At 42.8% G+C, this 17,954-nt stretch overlaps 1 protein-coding gene across 2 annotated transcripts in view; it reads left to right on the top strand.

Moving 5' to 3' along the window:
- The first annotated feature begins 6,574 nt into the window (after window positions 1-6,574).
- The window catches only part of LOC111982626 (prostacyclin receptor-like), a 69,376-nt gene continuing 57,996 nt past the window's right edge, over window positions 6,575-17,954 (top strand). For both annotated transcript variants that reach the window (XM_024014215.2, XM_070433987.1), the window contains exon 1: window positions 6,575-8,235. In XM_024014215.2, coding sequence (XP_023869983.1) covers window positions 7,408-8,235 — 828 coding nt within the window. In that variant the 5' untranslated portion in view covers window positions 6,575-7,407. The remainder of the gene's footprint in view (window positions 8,236-17,954) is intronic.

The raw sequence follows: 17,954 nt of genomic DNA, 5'->3' as shown, positions 1-17,954 counted from the left end.
ATTTGCATGCCTGTGTGTGTGCTTGTGTGGGCTTGCATGCATAAGAGAGTGCACGACATCACCAGATGTCTCAGACCTGCTGTATTTATTGCTGCTGCGAACCTCGACTAGCTCCTACCTCTACTCTCTGACGGAGATGACAAACCAGTCTTAATATACTAGAACAGATCACAGGTGTGCCTGTGTGTGTGCTTGTGTGGGCTTGCATGCATAAGAGAGTGCACGACATCACCAGATGTCTCAGACCTGCTGTATTTATTGCTGCTGCGAACCTCGACTAGCTCCTACCTCTACTCTCTGACGGAGATGACAAACCAGTCTTAATATACTAGAACAGATCACAGGTGAGATGTTACCGTCTGTGAGTGAGCAGAGCAGAGCACTGAGCAGACTTCAAAGAAACAGCAGCATTCTTCTGGAGTTTGGTTTTTCCCAGGCTAACTCCCGGCCAGGAGCACCATCGCGGTGCGGCCAAACCGGAGATGCACACAGTATGCTTTGGTGTTTACGCTATTACCGTCAGTACTGACGTCCCAGGCCAGGGCTCTTGTTAAATCATTTCAGAGAGATATTTAACGTCAGTAATGTAAAAATATGGCTGTCAAAGGCTTCAATTCCGCAGTTTATTTCCAATAGTCCACGTTTCTATTTCTGTTTCTCCTCTAGTCTCTGGTGAAGTATCCAAACAGGCACTGAACCCATTACAGACCAGGGCAGCTGTAACAGTGAAACTTTATGAAATTCAAGACAAAAGTGACTTCATAGTGGTTTGTCGCCATGATGCATTGATTCAATTCAAATAATACTTCACAAGGTCACATTATGTTGGCTGGAGGTTGTTATCATGCCAYCGGACCACTAACCTAACCTGTTTGTTCTTCAACCAATGAAGCATAACAGCAATAACCAAAGACATCAATAGATACCAATCAATAATGTACAGTATGTTCTTCGAACATGTTCCTCACCGAGAGTAAACCCTATGATCCTGGGGCAACAGGCATAGGTTTAACATGCTCTACCTCTACCATTACCCTGAGCTTACTCATAAGCTACTGTACATCATAAAACGGGTGCGTCTAATCCTGAATGCTGAATGGTTAAAACCGCATTCCAGCCGGTGTCTATTCTACAAGTTACCACTGGCTAAATCTATGACGTTAAAATGCCTATTTACTCTGTTCCATCTGACTGCGCAATCCACTGTCTCATCAGCCCAGCCAGGCAATTTATAAACTTGATCTCCACTATAAAAAGCATCTAGACATTATCTCACATTTCWTTTAGACTAACATTTAGTTTTCAACAGAGGACACTTGCATAAACCTTGCTGTCTGTCTCTCACACAGACATTTGCATTGTTTCAATATTTAAAATCTTTCTCCAGCTGTCCCATAGCAATGAATGTGTCAGGAGTCGGGACGAGACAGGCAGGCAGGCAGCTTTCCTCAGCCAGTCGAAATCATGAACCAGCTGGCATAATTTTTACGGATATATACAAAGAAATGTAAATTGAAAAAAGTTCAAACGAAACGAAGTGCAGCTAGTTTGCAGTCTTTCCAGCTTCAGTTTGAASTGATTGTGTTAGCTGTGTTGTTGGCTAGCTCCTCTGAACAACGGTGTCTTGACGAGAGAGCACATGTTCTATGCCAGGCAAAATCGYGCCTCATTAGCTCATTGTTATGGATGTATCCAAATAAATGCCACTAGAAAACAGCTTAAACAAATACAAATGCAGCTACTGTTGTTATTCTGGCTGCACTGGTTGACGTGACTGTAAGTTAACCGTAGTTGGCTAGCTAGCAAGCAAGGGATAAGAACATTTCCAGCCAGTATGCCAATGGAACATTTAGAATCTAGGGTAGAAACCCTAGATTTGTGTCGGGGCTATATCTTGAGGAAAGATGAAATACTGTAGTATGAATAAATTAATCAAAATACAATTTTTTATGAAAATATGTCAACCGTTATTTCAATATGTTGGTAACCCGTTGTATAAAAGTTATAATGCCCTCAAAGCCAGTGTTTGGAGGATATATTGGCACGGTTTGCCGGTTTGCTAATATTGGATATATTGGCACGGTTTGCCGATTTGCTAACAACACCCGTGCCCATATCTCTTCCAAACACTGGCTTCTCGAGCATTATCACTTAATTTTAGACCCAGGACTCCAACGAACACAGAGGCTCTGCAATGAATCAACATATAGCCCCAACTGTCTGCAACCATCTATCTCAATATGGGGCTATGTAAATAACATGAGAGTTATGACATCGGTGGTGTAGTTGGTATATTTATGCTAGTCTCCCTGGTTCTGCATGCCTATTCTCTCCATGGCCTATGCCCTTCTCTCTGGCTTTGTCTGGGTGGTGTTTATTTAAAAGATGCCACTGTGTTTTGTTTTATGGGCAGTAGACTTGTAAACACTCCTCTCAGTGATAATCTGTGAGGGCTTTTTCCCCTCTCATGGTGCCAGGGAGCATGGAATGATAGAGAGAAGGGATGGACAGATCAGGGGAAAGGGGTAGAGGCCTTAGCTTTTCTTTATTGCATGCCCTGCTCATATGTTTGATAAGAGAACATGGCCGACATGAGGAAAATGCTCCACATCAAACATTTTGGTACAGTCTTGTTGCGACATCAAAGGTACTGCATGTGTTCGGGCATTTCAAAGTGCAGGCCCTTATTGTGACATTTCGCTGCATCTTTTCGGGCCAGTAGCTCAAGCGAAATGCTGTGTCACACAACTAAGAAGCAGGACCAGCCCATTCAAATGACAAACGGTTAGCTGCATGACGGGACATAGGTTATAGAAACAAACTCTTACCACAACCCAACAACCATTGGGTGAAAAATTGGTCTACCATTCAATGCATTACAGTCCAGAAAATGACTGCTTAAAAGGTGAAAGGTAAACAGAATGCTGCAGAGGCAAAACAGAGCTACCCAAATGTTATTACTAATTTGGCAGCTATGACGGGTTATGTTTGACGGCAGCGTTCCGCAATGGAAAAGGACACACTATGGAGAACGGCAGCAGGTGCACTAGGTGTGAAGCTGCTGCTGATTTTTAGATTTTTCTAAATAATTCCAACACACTCTGTGGGCATATAAATATTTTATAATGAGAGCCTGTAACAGGCCTCGATAGGCAAATAGGCTGCCAGGCAGACTGATCATTCCGTGAGACTGTGTGTATCCTACTGTTGGCAACATCATGTAATAGATGTTGTTAAAAATTAGCTCTGTGGGACAAACTAGTGCCTTGGGGTGCAGATGAGACAGATAGGATGAAGCAGAGTAATGTTTTGATCAAACAGGTGGAGGAGGTAAGTTCAGTCCTCCCTTCTGTGATAAGAACTTCACACGCACACGCACGCACACGCACTCGGATGTACAGTCTTTCAAATAGATTCAGTATGTCAGTAAAGTTAACTTTCATTGCATTATTCAGTAACCACATTTTGAAATAAATACTAACAAATATCTCAAATGCTCATAATGCTTTATTGATTTTAAATTTTAACCAATGCCAGCCGACAGTATTTACTTTTCCATCTGTGTTGCATTCTGACTTCTTCGGTTTGATGTCTGGGATGTACTCCATGTGATCTTCTTTGCCATGTGCCTTTTTCAACAGATTTTCTCTTTCTTTCTCCCTCTGTTTCTTTTCGTTATAGTTCCTTGTCACCTCGTCCAGGTGGGCTTTCACCCTCTCCTTTTTCTTCTTCACTTCTTCCTTACTCTCTGCTTTTCTAGCTCTGAGCAGCTCTTTCACGTTGTTCTTCTCCAACATCTCCCTTTCTTTCCTCTTCTTCTTCTCTAGCTTTGCCCTGACTCTCTGGGAACTGTTTGTTTCATATGTTAGACATTGATGTGAGATATTATTATTAATCATTCTCCAGCATGCAGTCAACTTCATCTATTGAATCTGATAGTATAACCATTAGGAGGTGACTTGTGACCGCCCTGAAGTCTGACTGGTTAAATGGAGTACTGTACCTGGGGCTGCTCTTGCTTTCCGAACCTCAGGTCAGTCTGCATCTGGTACAGCTTTATGTATGCCTCTTTCATCCTCTCCACCATATCTCTCTTCTCTATTGCCCATCTGTCTTTCTCCCATTGCATTTTCTCAATTTCACTATTCTTTCTTTCCCACTACCCTGTAAGCGCCAACCTCTCCTTTTCCATCTCCCATCCCTTCTTCTCTTGTCCATGCAGGCAAAGAATCCTCATCTTTTCTCCTTCCAGAGCTTCTATCGCTCTTTCCTTTTCTCTCATTTCAATCATCCACTCCTCTGCTGCCTGTGTGCTCCTTCTATTAATCTCCTCCTTCTCCATCATCCATCTTTCCCCCTGTTGATCCCAGATTCTTTGTAGGCCAGCCTTGGCCTTGGCCCATCTCCACCTGCCCTCCTTGCAGCCTACTAGCGTCTAATTCCTCTCCAGGTCTGCTTTGGCCAAATCTGTCTTCAAACCATTTCTTATGAGGTTCCATCCATTTCTCTCGCTCACCCTCTCCTTCACCGCCCTTTCATTCTCAGCTAACAGTCTCTTCTTGTTCTCCACTCTCAACTTCCATAACTTGGCCAAGGACATCTTCACCTTTGATACCTTGCCCATCAACGTTTGTGTGTCAGCTGCTGCACTTTCTCTGTGTTTGTCCAACACCTCTCGCTGGATTTCATTCTCTGCTAACAGCCTCGTGTTCTACACTGTCAACTTCCCTATCTTGGCCAAGTGCAGTATGTTCTGCATCGTCACCTTTGTCATCTTGACTTCTATTTTTTCTTTGTCTGCCACTAAGCTTTTTCTGTTTCTTCAACATTTCTCTCTCCCTTTCATTCTCAGCTAACAGCTTAGTACTCTTCACTGCCACCTCTCCTCTTTTGGCCAAGTTCAGTATGTTCTGCACCTTCAGCTTTGCCATCTTGAGCTCCATCTTCTTTCTGTCTGACACTACGCTTTCTCTCTGTTTCTCAAACAACTCTCTCTCTAGCTTCCATTGGTAGTGGTGTACCTCAATAGGAGCCTCAGTCTCCCTTATCTGCCTCAGCAACTCTTCAATTAGCCTTTCTCTTTGCTTGCTTTGGTTCCATCCTCACCTTGTTGACTTTCTCCAACACCTCTCTCTCCAGCTTCCATCGGTTGTGGTCTACCTTGTTACAAGTCTCAATCTCCTTTCTCATTGTCAGCAGCCCTTCCATTTCTCTTTGTCTTTCTTTCTCTTATTCCTCCCTCATCGTGTTGCCTTTCTCCATCTCCTCACTTTCAGTCAATTATTTCTCCAGTGTACTAACCCATCTCTGCATTGATATATGGAGAAACATGTAGTTGTCACGCCCTGACCTTAGAGAGCCTTTTTATGTCTCTATTTGGTTTGGTCAGGGTGTGATTTGGGGTGTGCATTCTGTGTTTTTGTTTTCTATGATTTTGTATTTCTATGTTTTGGCCGGGTATGGTTCTCAATCAGGGACAGCTGTCTATCGTTGTCTCTGATTGGGAACCATACTTAGGTAGCCCTTTCCCCTCCTTTCAGTGTGGGAAGATAACTTTGTTTGTGGCACATAGCCCTTAAGCGTCACGGTTGTTTTTGTATTGTTTATTGTTGCCGTTATTTCTAAATAAAAGGAATATGTACGCTGACCACGCTGTGCTTTGGTCCACTTCTTACGACTGCCGTGACAGTAGTAGTTATTTTTTATTTGTTCCTATCATGTTATTAAAACTGTCTGACCATGCCAGATTTCAAACTTCAGTTACCCTCAGGGTAATTGGTATAATCTAGTAAATGCTAGTGGGTTGACCTACTTTTACTGATTTACTTAAAAGCCTGAATTTTTTTACACATTAGGCTATTGTTTTCTGACCAGCTGTTGGTGGGATTCATTCTCCAGATTCAGTCTCACCTCACCACTTTTTTCGTTGGTTCTTCTCTTTGTTGTAACATTCTAGGGTTTTAATATTTAGCCTAATTGTTGCATCATAATGAGATTGGAATTGTGGCTTGAATTCTGTATTCTGGCTTAAAATCTCAAAATTCAAAAGATTTTAGAAAGATATTTAAAAATCCTAGAGACGTTATACATAGCCGTACACAATTCTAGCCCATTAATGAGGTATACAGTTTATAAACCATTCATTTTCCGGAAAATAAATTCGGTTTATTTCAAATAGATTCAAAATAAATTTTACTTTGTAAGTGATTACATGTTCTTTATTATTTTTTTTAATAGAAAATAGTCAACGGTGGTCCTTGTTGTTCATCAATAGGTGGCCGTGCCCTCTTAATGTTTTATTGGTTGCGTAATGGTTAGAGAAAAATAAAGAATACAATATTTTGCCATATGCAAATAATGAAACATTTAAAAACCTACCAAAATGACCTCGAAAAACGGTAATATATAATTTCTAATAAATCATCTGACCTAAAGTAGCATTTTTAACCGTCTCGTAGACTACCAGAGAGAGAGAATGAACGTGAGTGCGTAAAAGAGAGAAAGGGAGAGCGGGCTACGCGTGGGCGCGAAGGAGAGAGCGGGAAGTGGCACGCGCACTACCCAGTTTATCAGTAGATATCAGACAGATGCGTGCGACAGTCGGAGAGTTTGAGTTTCAGAGGAAGGATATTAAACGTTAGCGTTTGCACTGTCGCTAACGGGGTCTGTGGGACATACTGAGCAAAAGATAAGGAATGGCAGTTGATATTTGTTGCCAATTGAGAGCCGTCTGGTAAGAGTTGAGAGCTTGTTTCGTTCTTATACACAAGTGTTATTAATTACTCATAAATGCGAATATCATTTGAACTGCCCTTACGTTGATTTTCTGGATTCTATAGGCATAGATATACATTTTGCGCAATGGAGCCCTAAATAGTTGCATATTTTCTTTAAAAATATGACTTATAGAACCGTTTTTAGACCCTGGAGACTTTCGAAGTTGCAGAAGAGCAACAAGATAAACGTACATAATTTGGGCGAAATCCACTGAATCAACACTGATTAACCAATGCCATCCCATTGGTCACAGACGTCAGTTCAATGTTTAGTTTTGATTTACATGTGGTTGAGTTATCACTAACGTGAATTCAAATAAACATGCCACCATGTCATTCGATTTAGGCAAAAAGTTGGGTGAAAAAACGACGAAATTCCCCAATGTTGATTTTTGTTGTTTCAAATCCAATCAGTTTTCCAAGTTGATTCATGGTCATCATATTGATTTTTTTGGTTGAAAGGACGTTGACTCAACCAGTTTTTGCCCAGTAGGATGGGTCCTAAGACTTACCCCAGCCTCTTCTGCTGCCAAAAAAGGGTGACTTCAAGAGCTTGAGGGGGCAACACCACAACACAACCCTTACAGCCTGACACACACAACCAACACAAACACACACTGAACCTCCAGCCATGCTGTCGAACGAGAGCTGTGAGAACAGCACCCATATCCACACAGACGGGAACCCGGTGGTGAGCACAGTGATGTTCATCCTGGGGGTGATGGGGAACTTTATCGCCCTGACCATCCTGGGTGTCCACCGGAAGGAGCGGCGCACCAAGTCCTCCGTCTTCTGCATCCTGGTGACGGGGCTGGCCCTCACTGACCTGCTGGGTACCTGCTTCCTTAGCCCCCTGGTGTTTGTGTGCTACGCCCGCCAGCGGTCCCTGCTGGGGCTCACTGGGGACCAGGGACTCTGTGGCCTCTTCGCCTTTGCCATGACCTTCTTCGGCCTGGCCTCCATGCTCATCCTCTGTGCCATGGCCGTGGAGCGCTGCCTGGCCATCAGCCACCCCTATTTTTACTCCAAGTGCGTCCGACGCAGCTTCGCCAAGGTGGCCCTCCTGCTTATCTACATCTTCACCTGCGCCTTCTGTGTTTTGCCATTCTTCGGCTTTGGCCGCCACAAGCAGTACTGCCCGGGCACGTGGTGCTTCATCAAGATGGAGGCGGCAGGCGAGGGGGTGGACGAAGAGAGGAAGGTTCTGGCGTTCTCGCTGTCCTACGCCTCGCTCATGGCGCTGCTGATCGTGGCGGTGTTTGTGTGCAACGGCTCGGTGATTGTCAGCCTGTGCCGGATGCACCGCAGCCAGATGACACGGCGTGGTTCGGTGGTGAACGGAGGGAGGAAGAGGAAGATGAGTCTGGGCTGGTTCGGACAGGGGGAGGAGGAGATGGACCACCTGATGCTGCTGGCCTCCATGACGGTCATCTTCGTTGTCTGCTCCTTGCCGCTCACTGTGAGTTGATCTCTCTCTTTCTCGCTCTCTCTCTCTTTGACCCATATCCCTGTGTGTGTATGTTTATGTGTGTGTACGCGTGGCCCCTGGCTATGACTGACACATCATCTGTGACTCAAACTCTATGTGACTTTCACTGTATTTACTCACTTTTCCTGTGACTGACGTCTTTCTCTGACTAACTCTTGAATCTTTAACTATTTGTGTCTCTTCAAGTGTCTTATCCTCTCTGTCTGGATCTCTCTGTATGTGATTCTGTCTGGTACCTTGTCGTGACCCTAGAGTACACTGTCTTACTGTAGCTATTAGCCATTCAAAACCACTTCTCTCAACTCCTGATATCACTCCATGCACACATCATGTTAGCATTCTGTGTAAACAATGGCATGTCGCGCCGTCTCGCTCACTGTTAGATCGCTTTGGTGTTTTGATATTGAAGTGAAATGAGAACCGCCCTGTTTTTAAGAGAGTATCAGATCTGGGGGAACCTTTGTTCCCAGGAGGAAACTGTTTAAAAAAAAAAAACAAGCAGGCCAGTCTGCTCTCCTCTACTCCCATGAGGCCGTTCATTATAACATAGCCAATCCCCAGAGAGGTTTATCCCTTGGTTGCATAACCAGACAGTCAATATTTGGATAGTAAATAAAACCGAACGTTGATGTTTTGCCCCTCTAATTGCTGTCTCTTATACACATCTAGATGTGTATAAGAGACAGGTCTTACTGTAGCTATTAGCCATTCAAAACCACTTCTCTCAACTCCTGATATCACTCCATGCACACATCATGTTAGCATTCTGTGTAAACAATGGCATGTCGCGCCGTCTCGCTCACTGTTAGATCGCTTTGGTGTTTTGATATTGAAGTGAAATGAGAACCGCCCTGTTTTTAAGAGAGTATCAGATCTGGGGGAACCTTTGTTCCCAGGAGGAAACTGTTTAAAAAAAAAAAACAAGCAGGCCAGTCTGCTCTCCTCTACTCCCATGAGGCCATTCATTATAACATAGCCAATCCCCAGAGAGGTTTATCCCTTGGTTGCATAACCAGACAGTCAATATTTGGATAGTAAATAAAACCTGTCTCTTATACACATCTAGATGTGTATAAGAGACAGCACACACACACACACACACATATGGTGAGGGTTGATACCAAAACAATCTATGTTTTGCTGAAAGTCACTGTTTGAGTGTAAAGATATAAGCCTGCTATCCTTGGTTACACACTAAATAAGCTTGTCAGTTTCCTTTGAACTTAAATCAATCATTGATTTGTGCAACTAAGGACATTCCAGTTACCAAAGTAGTTAAAGAGTAACTACAAGGAATGAGGGTAATTGACTGTAATGTCAACTGTTCCCTTTTTCTTTAAGTCATTCAATACCAACCATCTCCCTGAGGTCTCTCTGCTGCCTGTGGGTGATACTCCATGATGAGACAGGAAGTTGACAGAGGTTTTTAAGGAACTCTGTTCGTGTAGTCTCAGTCAGGATCTGTGGTTGATATCTGAGGGAAATATACAGGCACGTCCTGACTCCTGAGTCATTCCTTCGACCATACGGTATCTATGGGGGTCGAATTTCCTTCACCTTCCAGCAATGATTTGGCGTACCTGTTGAAATTCAAAGCTAACCAAATACTTCTAAATGTGTAGGTAGTCAGCTTGATTCACATGCAGACGATAAGAAAGATTCCCCTGCAGATTGGACCTGGGCCTGTGATACCTGAGCAGGGCCGGCTCCACACATAAGTGACATAAGCAGTCACTTAGCCTGGGGCCCCCAAAATGTTGTGTGTGTATATATATATATATATATATAGATATATCTTCTCTTTTTTTTTACAGTGAGCACCATAATTCATTGAACAGTGACCATTTTTTAGTTATTTTGGTTCTGTACTCTAGCGCTTTGAGTTTGAAAGGATACAATGGCAATGAGGGTGAAGTGCCGACTGTCAGCTTTTATTTGAGGGTATTTTCATACCTATCGGATGAACCGTTTAGAAATGACAGCACCTTTTGTATATGGTCCCCCCATTTTAAGGTACTACAAGTATTTGTTGAATTGGCTTCACAGATTTGTGTTAGGCAGGTGTATTCATTTGTGTCGTTAGTGAATGCAAGAGAGCTGTTGATGAAGAGTATTGATTCTAGACTTTGCTATTGCCTTTGGAGGTTGTTGTTGTTGGGGTGTGACAACATGACAGCAGTGTCGATGCAAATGAAGCTGGCCGTCATAAGGCTCAGAAATGAAAATTGATCAATCAGGTACATTGCAAAAACCCTGGGCATGCCCAAGTCAACAGTTTGGTTCATCATTAACAAGAAAAAAACAACCGGTGAACTCAATTATGTCAAAAGACACGGTAGACTGAGGAAGACCACTGTAGTGGATGACCGGAGAATACTCTCTATGGTGAAGAAAACCCCCCTGACAACAGCCCAACAGATAAAAAACACTCCGCTCATTTGTGGCCTGCTGGAGGTCATTTTGCAGGGCTCTGGCAGTGCTCCTCCTTGCACAAAGGCGGAGGTAGAGGTCCTGCTGCTGGTTTGTTGGCCCTCCTACGACCTCCTCCACGTCTCCTGATGTACTGGCCTGTCTCCTCGTAGCGCCTCCATGCTCTGGACACTACGCTGACAGACACAGCAAACCTTCTTGCCACAGCTCGCATTGATGTGCCATCCTGGATGAGCTGCACTACCTGAGCCACTTGTGTGGGTTGTAGACTCCGTCTCATGCTACCACTAGAGTGAAAGCACCCGCCAGCATTCAAAAGTGACCAAAACATCAGCCAGGAAGCATAGGACTGAGAAGTGGTCTGTGGTCCCACCAAAACCTGCCAGAACCACTCCTTTATTGGGGGTGTCTTGCTAATTGCCTATAATTTCCACCTTTTGTCTATTCCATTTGCACAACAGCATGTGGAATTTATTGTCAATCAGTGTTGCTTCCTAAGTGGACAGTTTGATTTCACAGAAGTGTGATTGACTTGGAGTTACATTGTGTTGTTTAAGTGTTCCCTTTATTGAAAATGAAAATGACTTTGACAAAATTAGAAATATCTAACATCTGAAAATGTAGCTAGCTAGACTATCTTACCCAATACATCATGGTTGGACGCTTCTCCCTGTCACGGATGCCATGGTTGCCATTAGTTTGAAGATGTAATCCTGAGACAGGTGTTTTCTCCATCTCCTTAGCTATCATACTCTAATTCCACTGATTTCAAAACTCGGTCCTCCAGACAGTGGAGAGCAACACTTAAGCAGTTCTGCGTTAGACAGGATTACCTACAAATATTAACCAGCTCAAATGGACAGAAGTGTGCTATATGTTACTCATCTCTCGGCATGTCCAGCCCACTCATTATCTCAGCCAATCATGGCTAGGTTGCTGACTTTTTCTGTGGCTAAACCAACTAGGCTCGTAATTTAACCGTTTATTCATGTTTACAGATGGAATTTACGTTTTTTATGAAGGCATATGAAAGTTCACATGTTCCAGAAGGCATTTCTGCCAAGTAACGCATTTTGATAAAAAAATATGAAGTTCAAATGAAGTAGATGAAGTAGTGACCCACGATATACAGTTGAAGTCAGAAATTAGATACACCTTAGCCAAATACATTTAAACTCAGTTTTTCACAATTCCTGACATTTAATAGTCAGGTAGTAAAAATTCCCTGTCTTAGGTCAGTTAGGATGACCACTTTATTTTAAGAATGTGAAATGTCAGAATAATAGTAGAGAGAATGATTTATTTCAGCTTTTATTTCTTTCATCACATTCCCATTGGGTCAGAAGTTTACATACACTCAATTAGTATTTGGTAGCATTGCCTTTAAATAGTTTAACTTGGGTCAAACATTTCGAGTAGCCTTCCACAAGCTTCCCACGATAAGTTGGGTGAATTGTGGCCTATTCCTCCTGACAGAGCTGGTGTAACTGAGTCAGGTTTGTAGGCCTCCTTGCTCGCACACGCTGCTGCCCACAAATGTTCTATGGTATTGAGGTCAGGGCTTTGTGATGGCCACTCCAATACCTTAACTTTGTTGTCCACAATTCTGGAAGTATGCTTGGGGTCATTGTCCATTTGGAWRACCCACTTGCGACCAAGCTTTAACTTCCTGACTGATGTCTTGAGATGTTGCTTCAATATATCAACATAATTTTCCTCCCTCATGAAGCCATCTATTTTGTGAAGTGCACCAGTCCCTCCTGCAGCAAAGCACCTCCACAACATGATGCTGCCATCCCCGTGCTTCACGATTGGGATGGTGTTCTTCGGGCTTGCAAGCATCCCACTTTTTCCTCCAAACATAACAATGGTCATTATGGCCAAACAGTTATATTTTTGTTTCATCAGACCAGAGTACATTTCTCCAAAAATACGATATTTTGTACCTGTTTCCTCCAGCATCTTCACAAGGTCCTTTGCTGTTGTTCTGGGATTGATTTGCACTTTTCGCACCAAAGTACGTTCATCTCCAGGAGATAGAACGAGTCTCCTTCCTGAGTGGTTATGACGGCTTATGACCTGTTTGTACAGATGAACGTGGTACCTTCAGGCGTTTTGGAAATTGCTCCCAAGGATGAACCTGACTTGTGGAGGTCTACAATTTTTTTCCCTGAGGTCTTGGATGATTTTCTTTTGATTTTCCATGATGTCAAGCAAAGAGGCACTGTAGTTGAAGGTAGGCCTTGAAATACATCCACAGGTACACCTCCAATTGACTCAAATTATGTCAATTAGCCTATCAGAAGCTTCTAAAGCCATGACATCATTTTCTGGAATTTCCCAAGCTGTTTAAAGGCACAGTCAAATTAGTGTATGTAAATGTCTGACCCACTGGAATTGTGATACAGTGAATGATAAGTGAAATAATCTGTCTGTAAACAATTGTTGGAAAAATTACTTGTGTCTTGCAAAGTAGATGTCCTCACCATAGAAAGATGCCAAAACTATAGTTTGTTAACAAGAAATTTGTGGAGTGGTTGAAAACAAGTTTTAAGGACTCCAACCTAAGTGTATGTAAACTTCCGACTTCAACTGTACGCCTAGTGTCCTGAAACGGGTCACATTTGGTTGTGTATCAGCAATTTTTCTCTTGTTATGTCAGTCACTGACATTCACTCAATTAGCAATGACCGCTCATCATTTTTCGATTGGTTAGTTAGCTGGCTAGACTATCTAAACTTGCAGTAATCATGGTTGAATACCAACCAGGCACGCCAAATCTCATTTAGGGCTCCTAAAAGGCTAGAGACGGCCCTGCCTGAGGGAAATTTAAGCCAGGATACATCCTGAGTGTCATGTCAATGCCATTAATCTGGTGAATAATTTAATAGCTTGTTATTAAGGAATCACCCAACTGACTCACACAACACCTCAGACATGCCACACTGCCRGTGTCTGTGTGGGTGTGTGTGTGTGGGGGAGGGTGCATCTATGTGTGCACGTGTGTTTGTGTGTGCCTGTGCGTGCGTGCATCTGTATGTGAATGACTATGAATCGATGAGAGCGAGGTAATGGAGCAGTGTGTATCGGATGAGATGAGTTCAGCACAGTGCATGTCAAGGCAGTAGTATCTCCTCCCAGCTAAGCCAAGCTGCTTGACCTACAGCCCCAGGCCTATAGTTAGGATGTGGGGTTAGAGTGTAAGACTGCCTGCCTCTCTGGAGATGAAAGACTGTTGGAACATGATGGAAACCTGAGCAAGAGGAGATGCAGGATGGCGGAAAGAAACTAGTTTTGGAACTATAGTTCCCTCTTTAATATGGTATTAATATGATAAGAATGTATTTGTATTTATTATGGATCCCCATTAGCTGCTGCCAATGCAGCTGCTACTCTTCCTGTGGTCCAGCAAAATTAAGGAMGTTATATCATTTTAAAAACATTCCAATACATTCACAGATTTCACAACACACTGTGTGCCCTCAGGCCCTTACTCCACATATCTACAATAGAAAATCCATGTGTGTATGTTATTGTGTGTGTATGCATGTGTCTGTGCCTATGTTTGTGTTGCTTCACTGTCCCTGCTGTTCCATAAGGTGTATTATGGAACAGCGGGTGTATTTCTTTAGCTGTTTAAAAAAAAAAAAACTAATTTTACTGCTTGCATCAGTTATTTGATGTGGAATAGAGTTCCATTTAGTCATGGCTCTATGTAGTGGTGTGTGCATCCCATAGTCTGTTCTGGACTTGGGGACTGTGAAGAGACCTCTTGTGGCATGTCTTGTGGGGTAAGCATGGGTGTCCGAGCTGTGCGCCAGTAGTTCAAACAGACGGCTTGGTGCATTCAACATGTCAATACCTCTCATAAATAAAAGTAGTGATAAAGTCAATCTCTCCTCCACTTTGAACCAGGAGAGATTGACATGCATATTATTGTTAGCTCACTGTGTACATCCAAGGGCCAGCCGTGCTGCCCTGTTCTGAGCCAATTGCAATTTTCCTAAGTCCCTTTTTGTGGCACCTGACCACACGACTGAGCAGTAGTCCAGGTGTGACAAAACTAGGGCCTGTAGGACCTGCCTTGTTGATAATGCTGTTAAGAAGGTAGAGTAGCGGTTTATTATGGACAGACTTCTCCCCATTTTAGCTGCTGTTGTATCAATATGTTTTGACCATGTTTTACAATCCAGGTTACTCCAGCAGTTAGTCAACTCAACTTGCTCAATTTCCACATGAATTATTAACAAATTTAGTTGAGGTTTAGGTCAGTGATCACCGATATGACATTTTTGTCCGATGTCCATATTGTCCTTGCCCCCAAACATATTTGCAGCTTTTAAGCATTCTAGTACAGTTAAATATATAAACACCCACACACATGGACGCAGCTGTCTAAGGCGACTGCATCTCAGTGCAAGAGCTCACTACAGTCCCTGGTTCGAATCCAGGCTGTAGCACATCCGGCCGTGATTGGAATACCATAGTGCGTGACACAATTGACCCAGTTGTCGTCCAGGCTGTCATGTAAATAAGAATTGTTCTTAACTGACTTGCTAGTAAATAAAGGTTCACACACCACACACACTGACCAAAAAGTTATTTTGTTGGCATTTACGTATGTCCCCATTACAGTAAAACATACTCAAAACTATATTTTTTTCACTTCGTGCTGTGCTCTTTTGTTGTTCAGTCATTTTATTCTCAACCAGGATTTCTATGGAATGCCGTTTGGGTCTTTGCGTGTCAAAAAAGATACATGTCAAATAACACACCTGTTTCAGTAGCTATAGTTAGCTAGCTAACTATATAGCTAGGTGTCATCATCTAAAATAACCCTAATTTATAAGACAGTTCTTATTTGATTAATGGTGGTCGGACCCATCTATGTGAMGCTAGCCACAATAAGGATTAGCCACAATAGTGGACTTTGCGGTTAGCCTTCAAAATAAAAGTATGGCATAATTATACTATTTGTATTCATTTGCATTACTGTCAATGACATACTGTTATTTTGAAGGCAAACTGGAAATTCCACTATTGTGCATAATCCTTATTGTGGCTAGCTTAACAAGCCATAACCCGGTGCGGTCGTGCCTCACTAGCCAGATGAAGCTAGCTGGCTGCTTATAAAACATTAGGGCAACAGGGTTAAGTTGCTGACTAGCTATTTATTTTCATGAACTGAAGTTCAATTTCAATAGGCGAACAACAAGTGTCAACCTAGCTAGTACTTACTCACAAGGATTCCTAAATCATTGCTAAGAATAATGAAAATGACTCCAGGTKCTACTGGTCATTTGTTTTCAGGCTGGTTGTWTTGGTGCTAACTAGGTACCAAGCTAAAGCTAGCTAGCCCAGAAGTTGCGGTCGAACAAATTATGCTTTATTACCAAAGCGGTATTGTAAACACGTAGTACGTGGCCGGTGTTTGCTTGTTTGCTGACTTTTTTTGTACAGATTTGACAGTGCTACTGTATCTTCTTTGACACGCAAAGATCCAAACGGCGTTCCATAGTATATATATTGTGAAGCTAATAGCAGTGACGCTATTACTGTGTAACTCCCGTAGGGCAACATCTGAAAAATAGCGCACTTGGTTGTGTGTACTGGTGCTCGACCAGTCGGCGAAAGAAAACATCACCCGTGACAGAGAACGGTTGATTGTCAAGGGCAATGAATACCATTATCTTGGCTTTAATGGATTTCGCCTTTGAGTTGTCKAGCTGAAATTTTGTTATCCTTTTAAMTGACTGGTCGACTTGTTGACAGCTCGATCCACACAGCAAACATTGTGGGCTAGTTTAGGAATGCTGTGTTGCACGTATAGCGCAAAATTTGACGTGGCGTCATTACGTCATGTTTCTACGTTATATAGGTATGCACGTCAGCTTTGACATCGGTTTTGCATATCGGGGCGTTAAACTAGACATCGATGTTGGCATTTGAAGCTAATATCTCCCGATTCCGATATGTTCACCGATTTATATCGTGCATCCCTAGGTTTAGGGTTTAGTGAATGATTTGTCCCAAATMCAATGCTTTTAGTTTTAGAAATATTTAGGACTAACTTATTCCTTGCCACCCACTCTGAAACTAACTGCAGCTCTTTGTTAACTGTTGCAGTCATTTCAGTCTCTGTAGTAGCTGACGTGTATAGTTTTGAGTCATCCTACATACATAGACACATTGGCTTTACTCAAAGCCAGTGGTATGTCTTTTAGTCAAGATTGAAAAAAGTWATGGGCCTAGACAACTGAACCTGGGGAATTCCTGATTCTACCTGGATTATGTTGTAGAGGCCTCCATTAAAGAACACCCTGTGTGTTCTGTTAGACAGGTAACTCTTTATCCACAATATAGCAGGGGGTGTAAAGCCGTAACACATACGTTTTTCCAGCAGCAGACTATGATCGATAATGTCAAAAGCCGCACTGAACAGCCMCCACAATCTTTTTATCGTCAATTTCTCTCAGCCAATCATCAGTCATTTGTGTAAGGCTGTGCTTGTTGAATGTCCTTCCCTATATGTGTGCTAAAAGACTGTTGTCAATTTGTTTACTGTAAAACAGCATTGTATCTGGTCAAACACCAATATTTTCCRAAAGTTTACTAAGAGTTGGTAACAGGCTGATTGGTTGGTTATTTGAGCCAGTAAAGGGGGCTTTACTATTCTTAGGTAGGGGAATGACTTTTGCTTCCCTCCAGGCCTGGGGGCACACACTTTCTAGTAGGCTGAAATGGAAAATATGGCAAATAGGAGTGGCAATGAGAGTCTAGTTTACATAATGCTCTTACCACTTCTGTCAATACTGAGCACACATACGCACAGTACACACACACACACAGACTCACAGGCAGGCTGCCATCTCTGTCCAGTTCTTAATAATGGAATGCAAACACGTTGATGTAACACTATACAGTAGAGCACAATGCCAGGCGCTGAAGAATAGATGCTTTTCTCACAGCGGTCTGCTTTCAGCACCGCCACAAGATCTAGCGAGGCTGGCTGGAACAAGTGAATGTGAGAGAGATGGAAAGAAGAGATAAATATAGTGCGTTTGGCTGATAAGATGGGGATGTGTTTGCTTTCAGTCTGTCTACTCTACAAGGGATGGATGGGGTGAGGGAGGGAGGGAGGGAGGGAGTAACCAGACCTTTCACCTACTGAGCACCCGACTATGACCAACCGCGAGTTGAAAATGGCGTTGAAATTTGGTCAGTTCAAATCTGGACCAATTCATAGCCCACTGAATGAA

This window comes from Salvelinus sp. IW2-2015, linkage group LG22 (genome assembly GCF_002910315.2).
Source record: "Salvelinus sp. IW2-2015 linkage group LG22, ASM291031v2, whole genome shotgun sequence".
Taxonomy (NCBI): domain Eukaryota; kingdom Metazoa; phylum Chordata; class Actinopteri; order Salmoniformes; family Salmonidae; genus Salvelinus; species Salvelinus sp. IW2-2015.
Note: the sequence above shows the minus strand (reverse complement) of the source record. Positions and strands in the feature narration are given on the sequence as shown.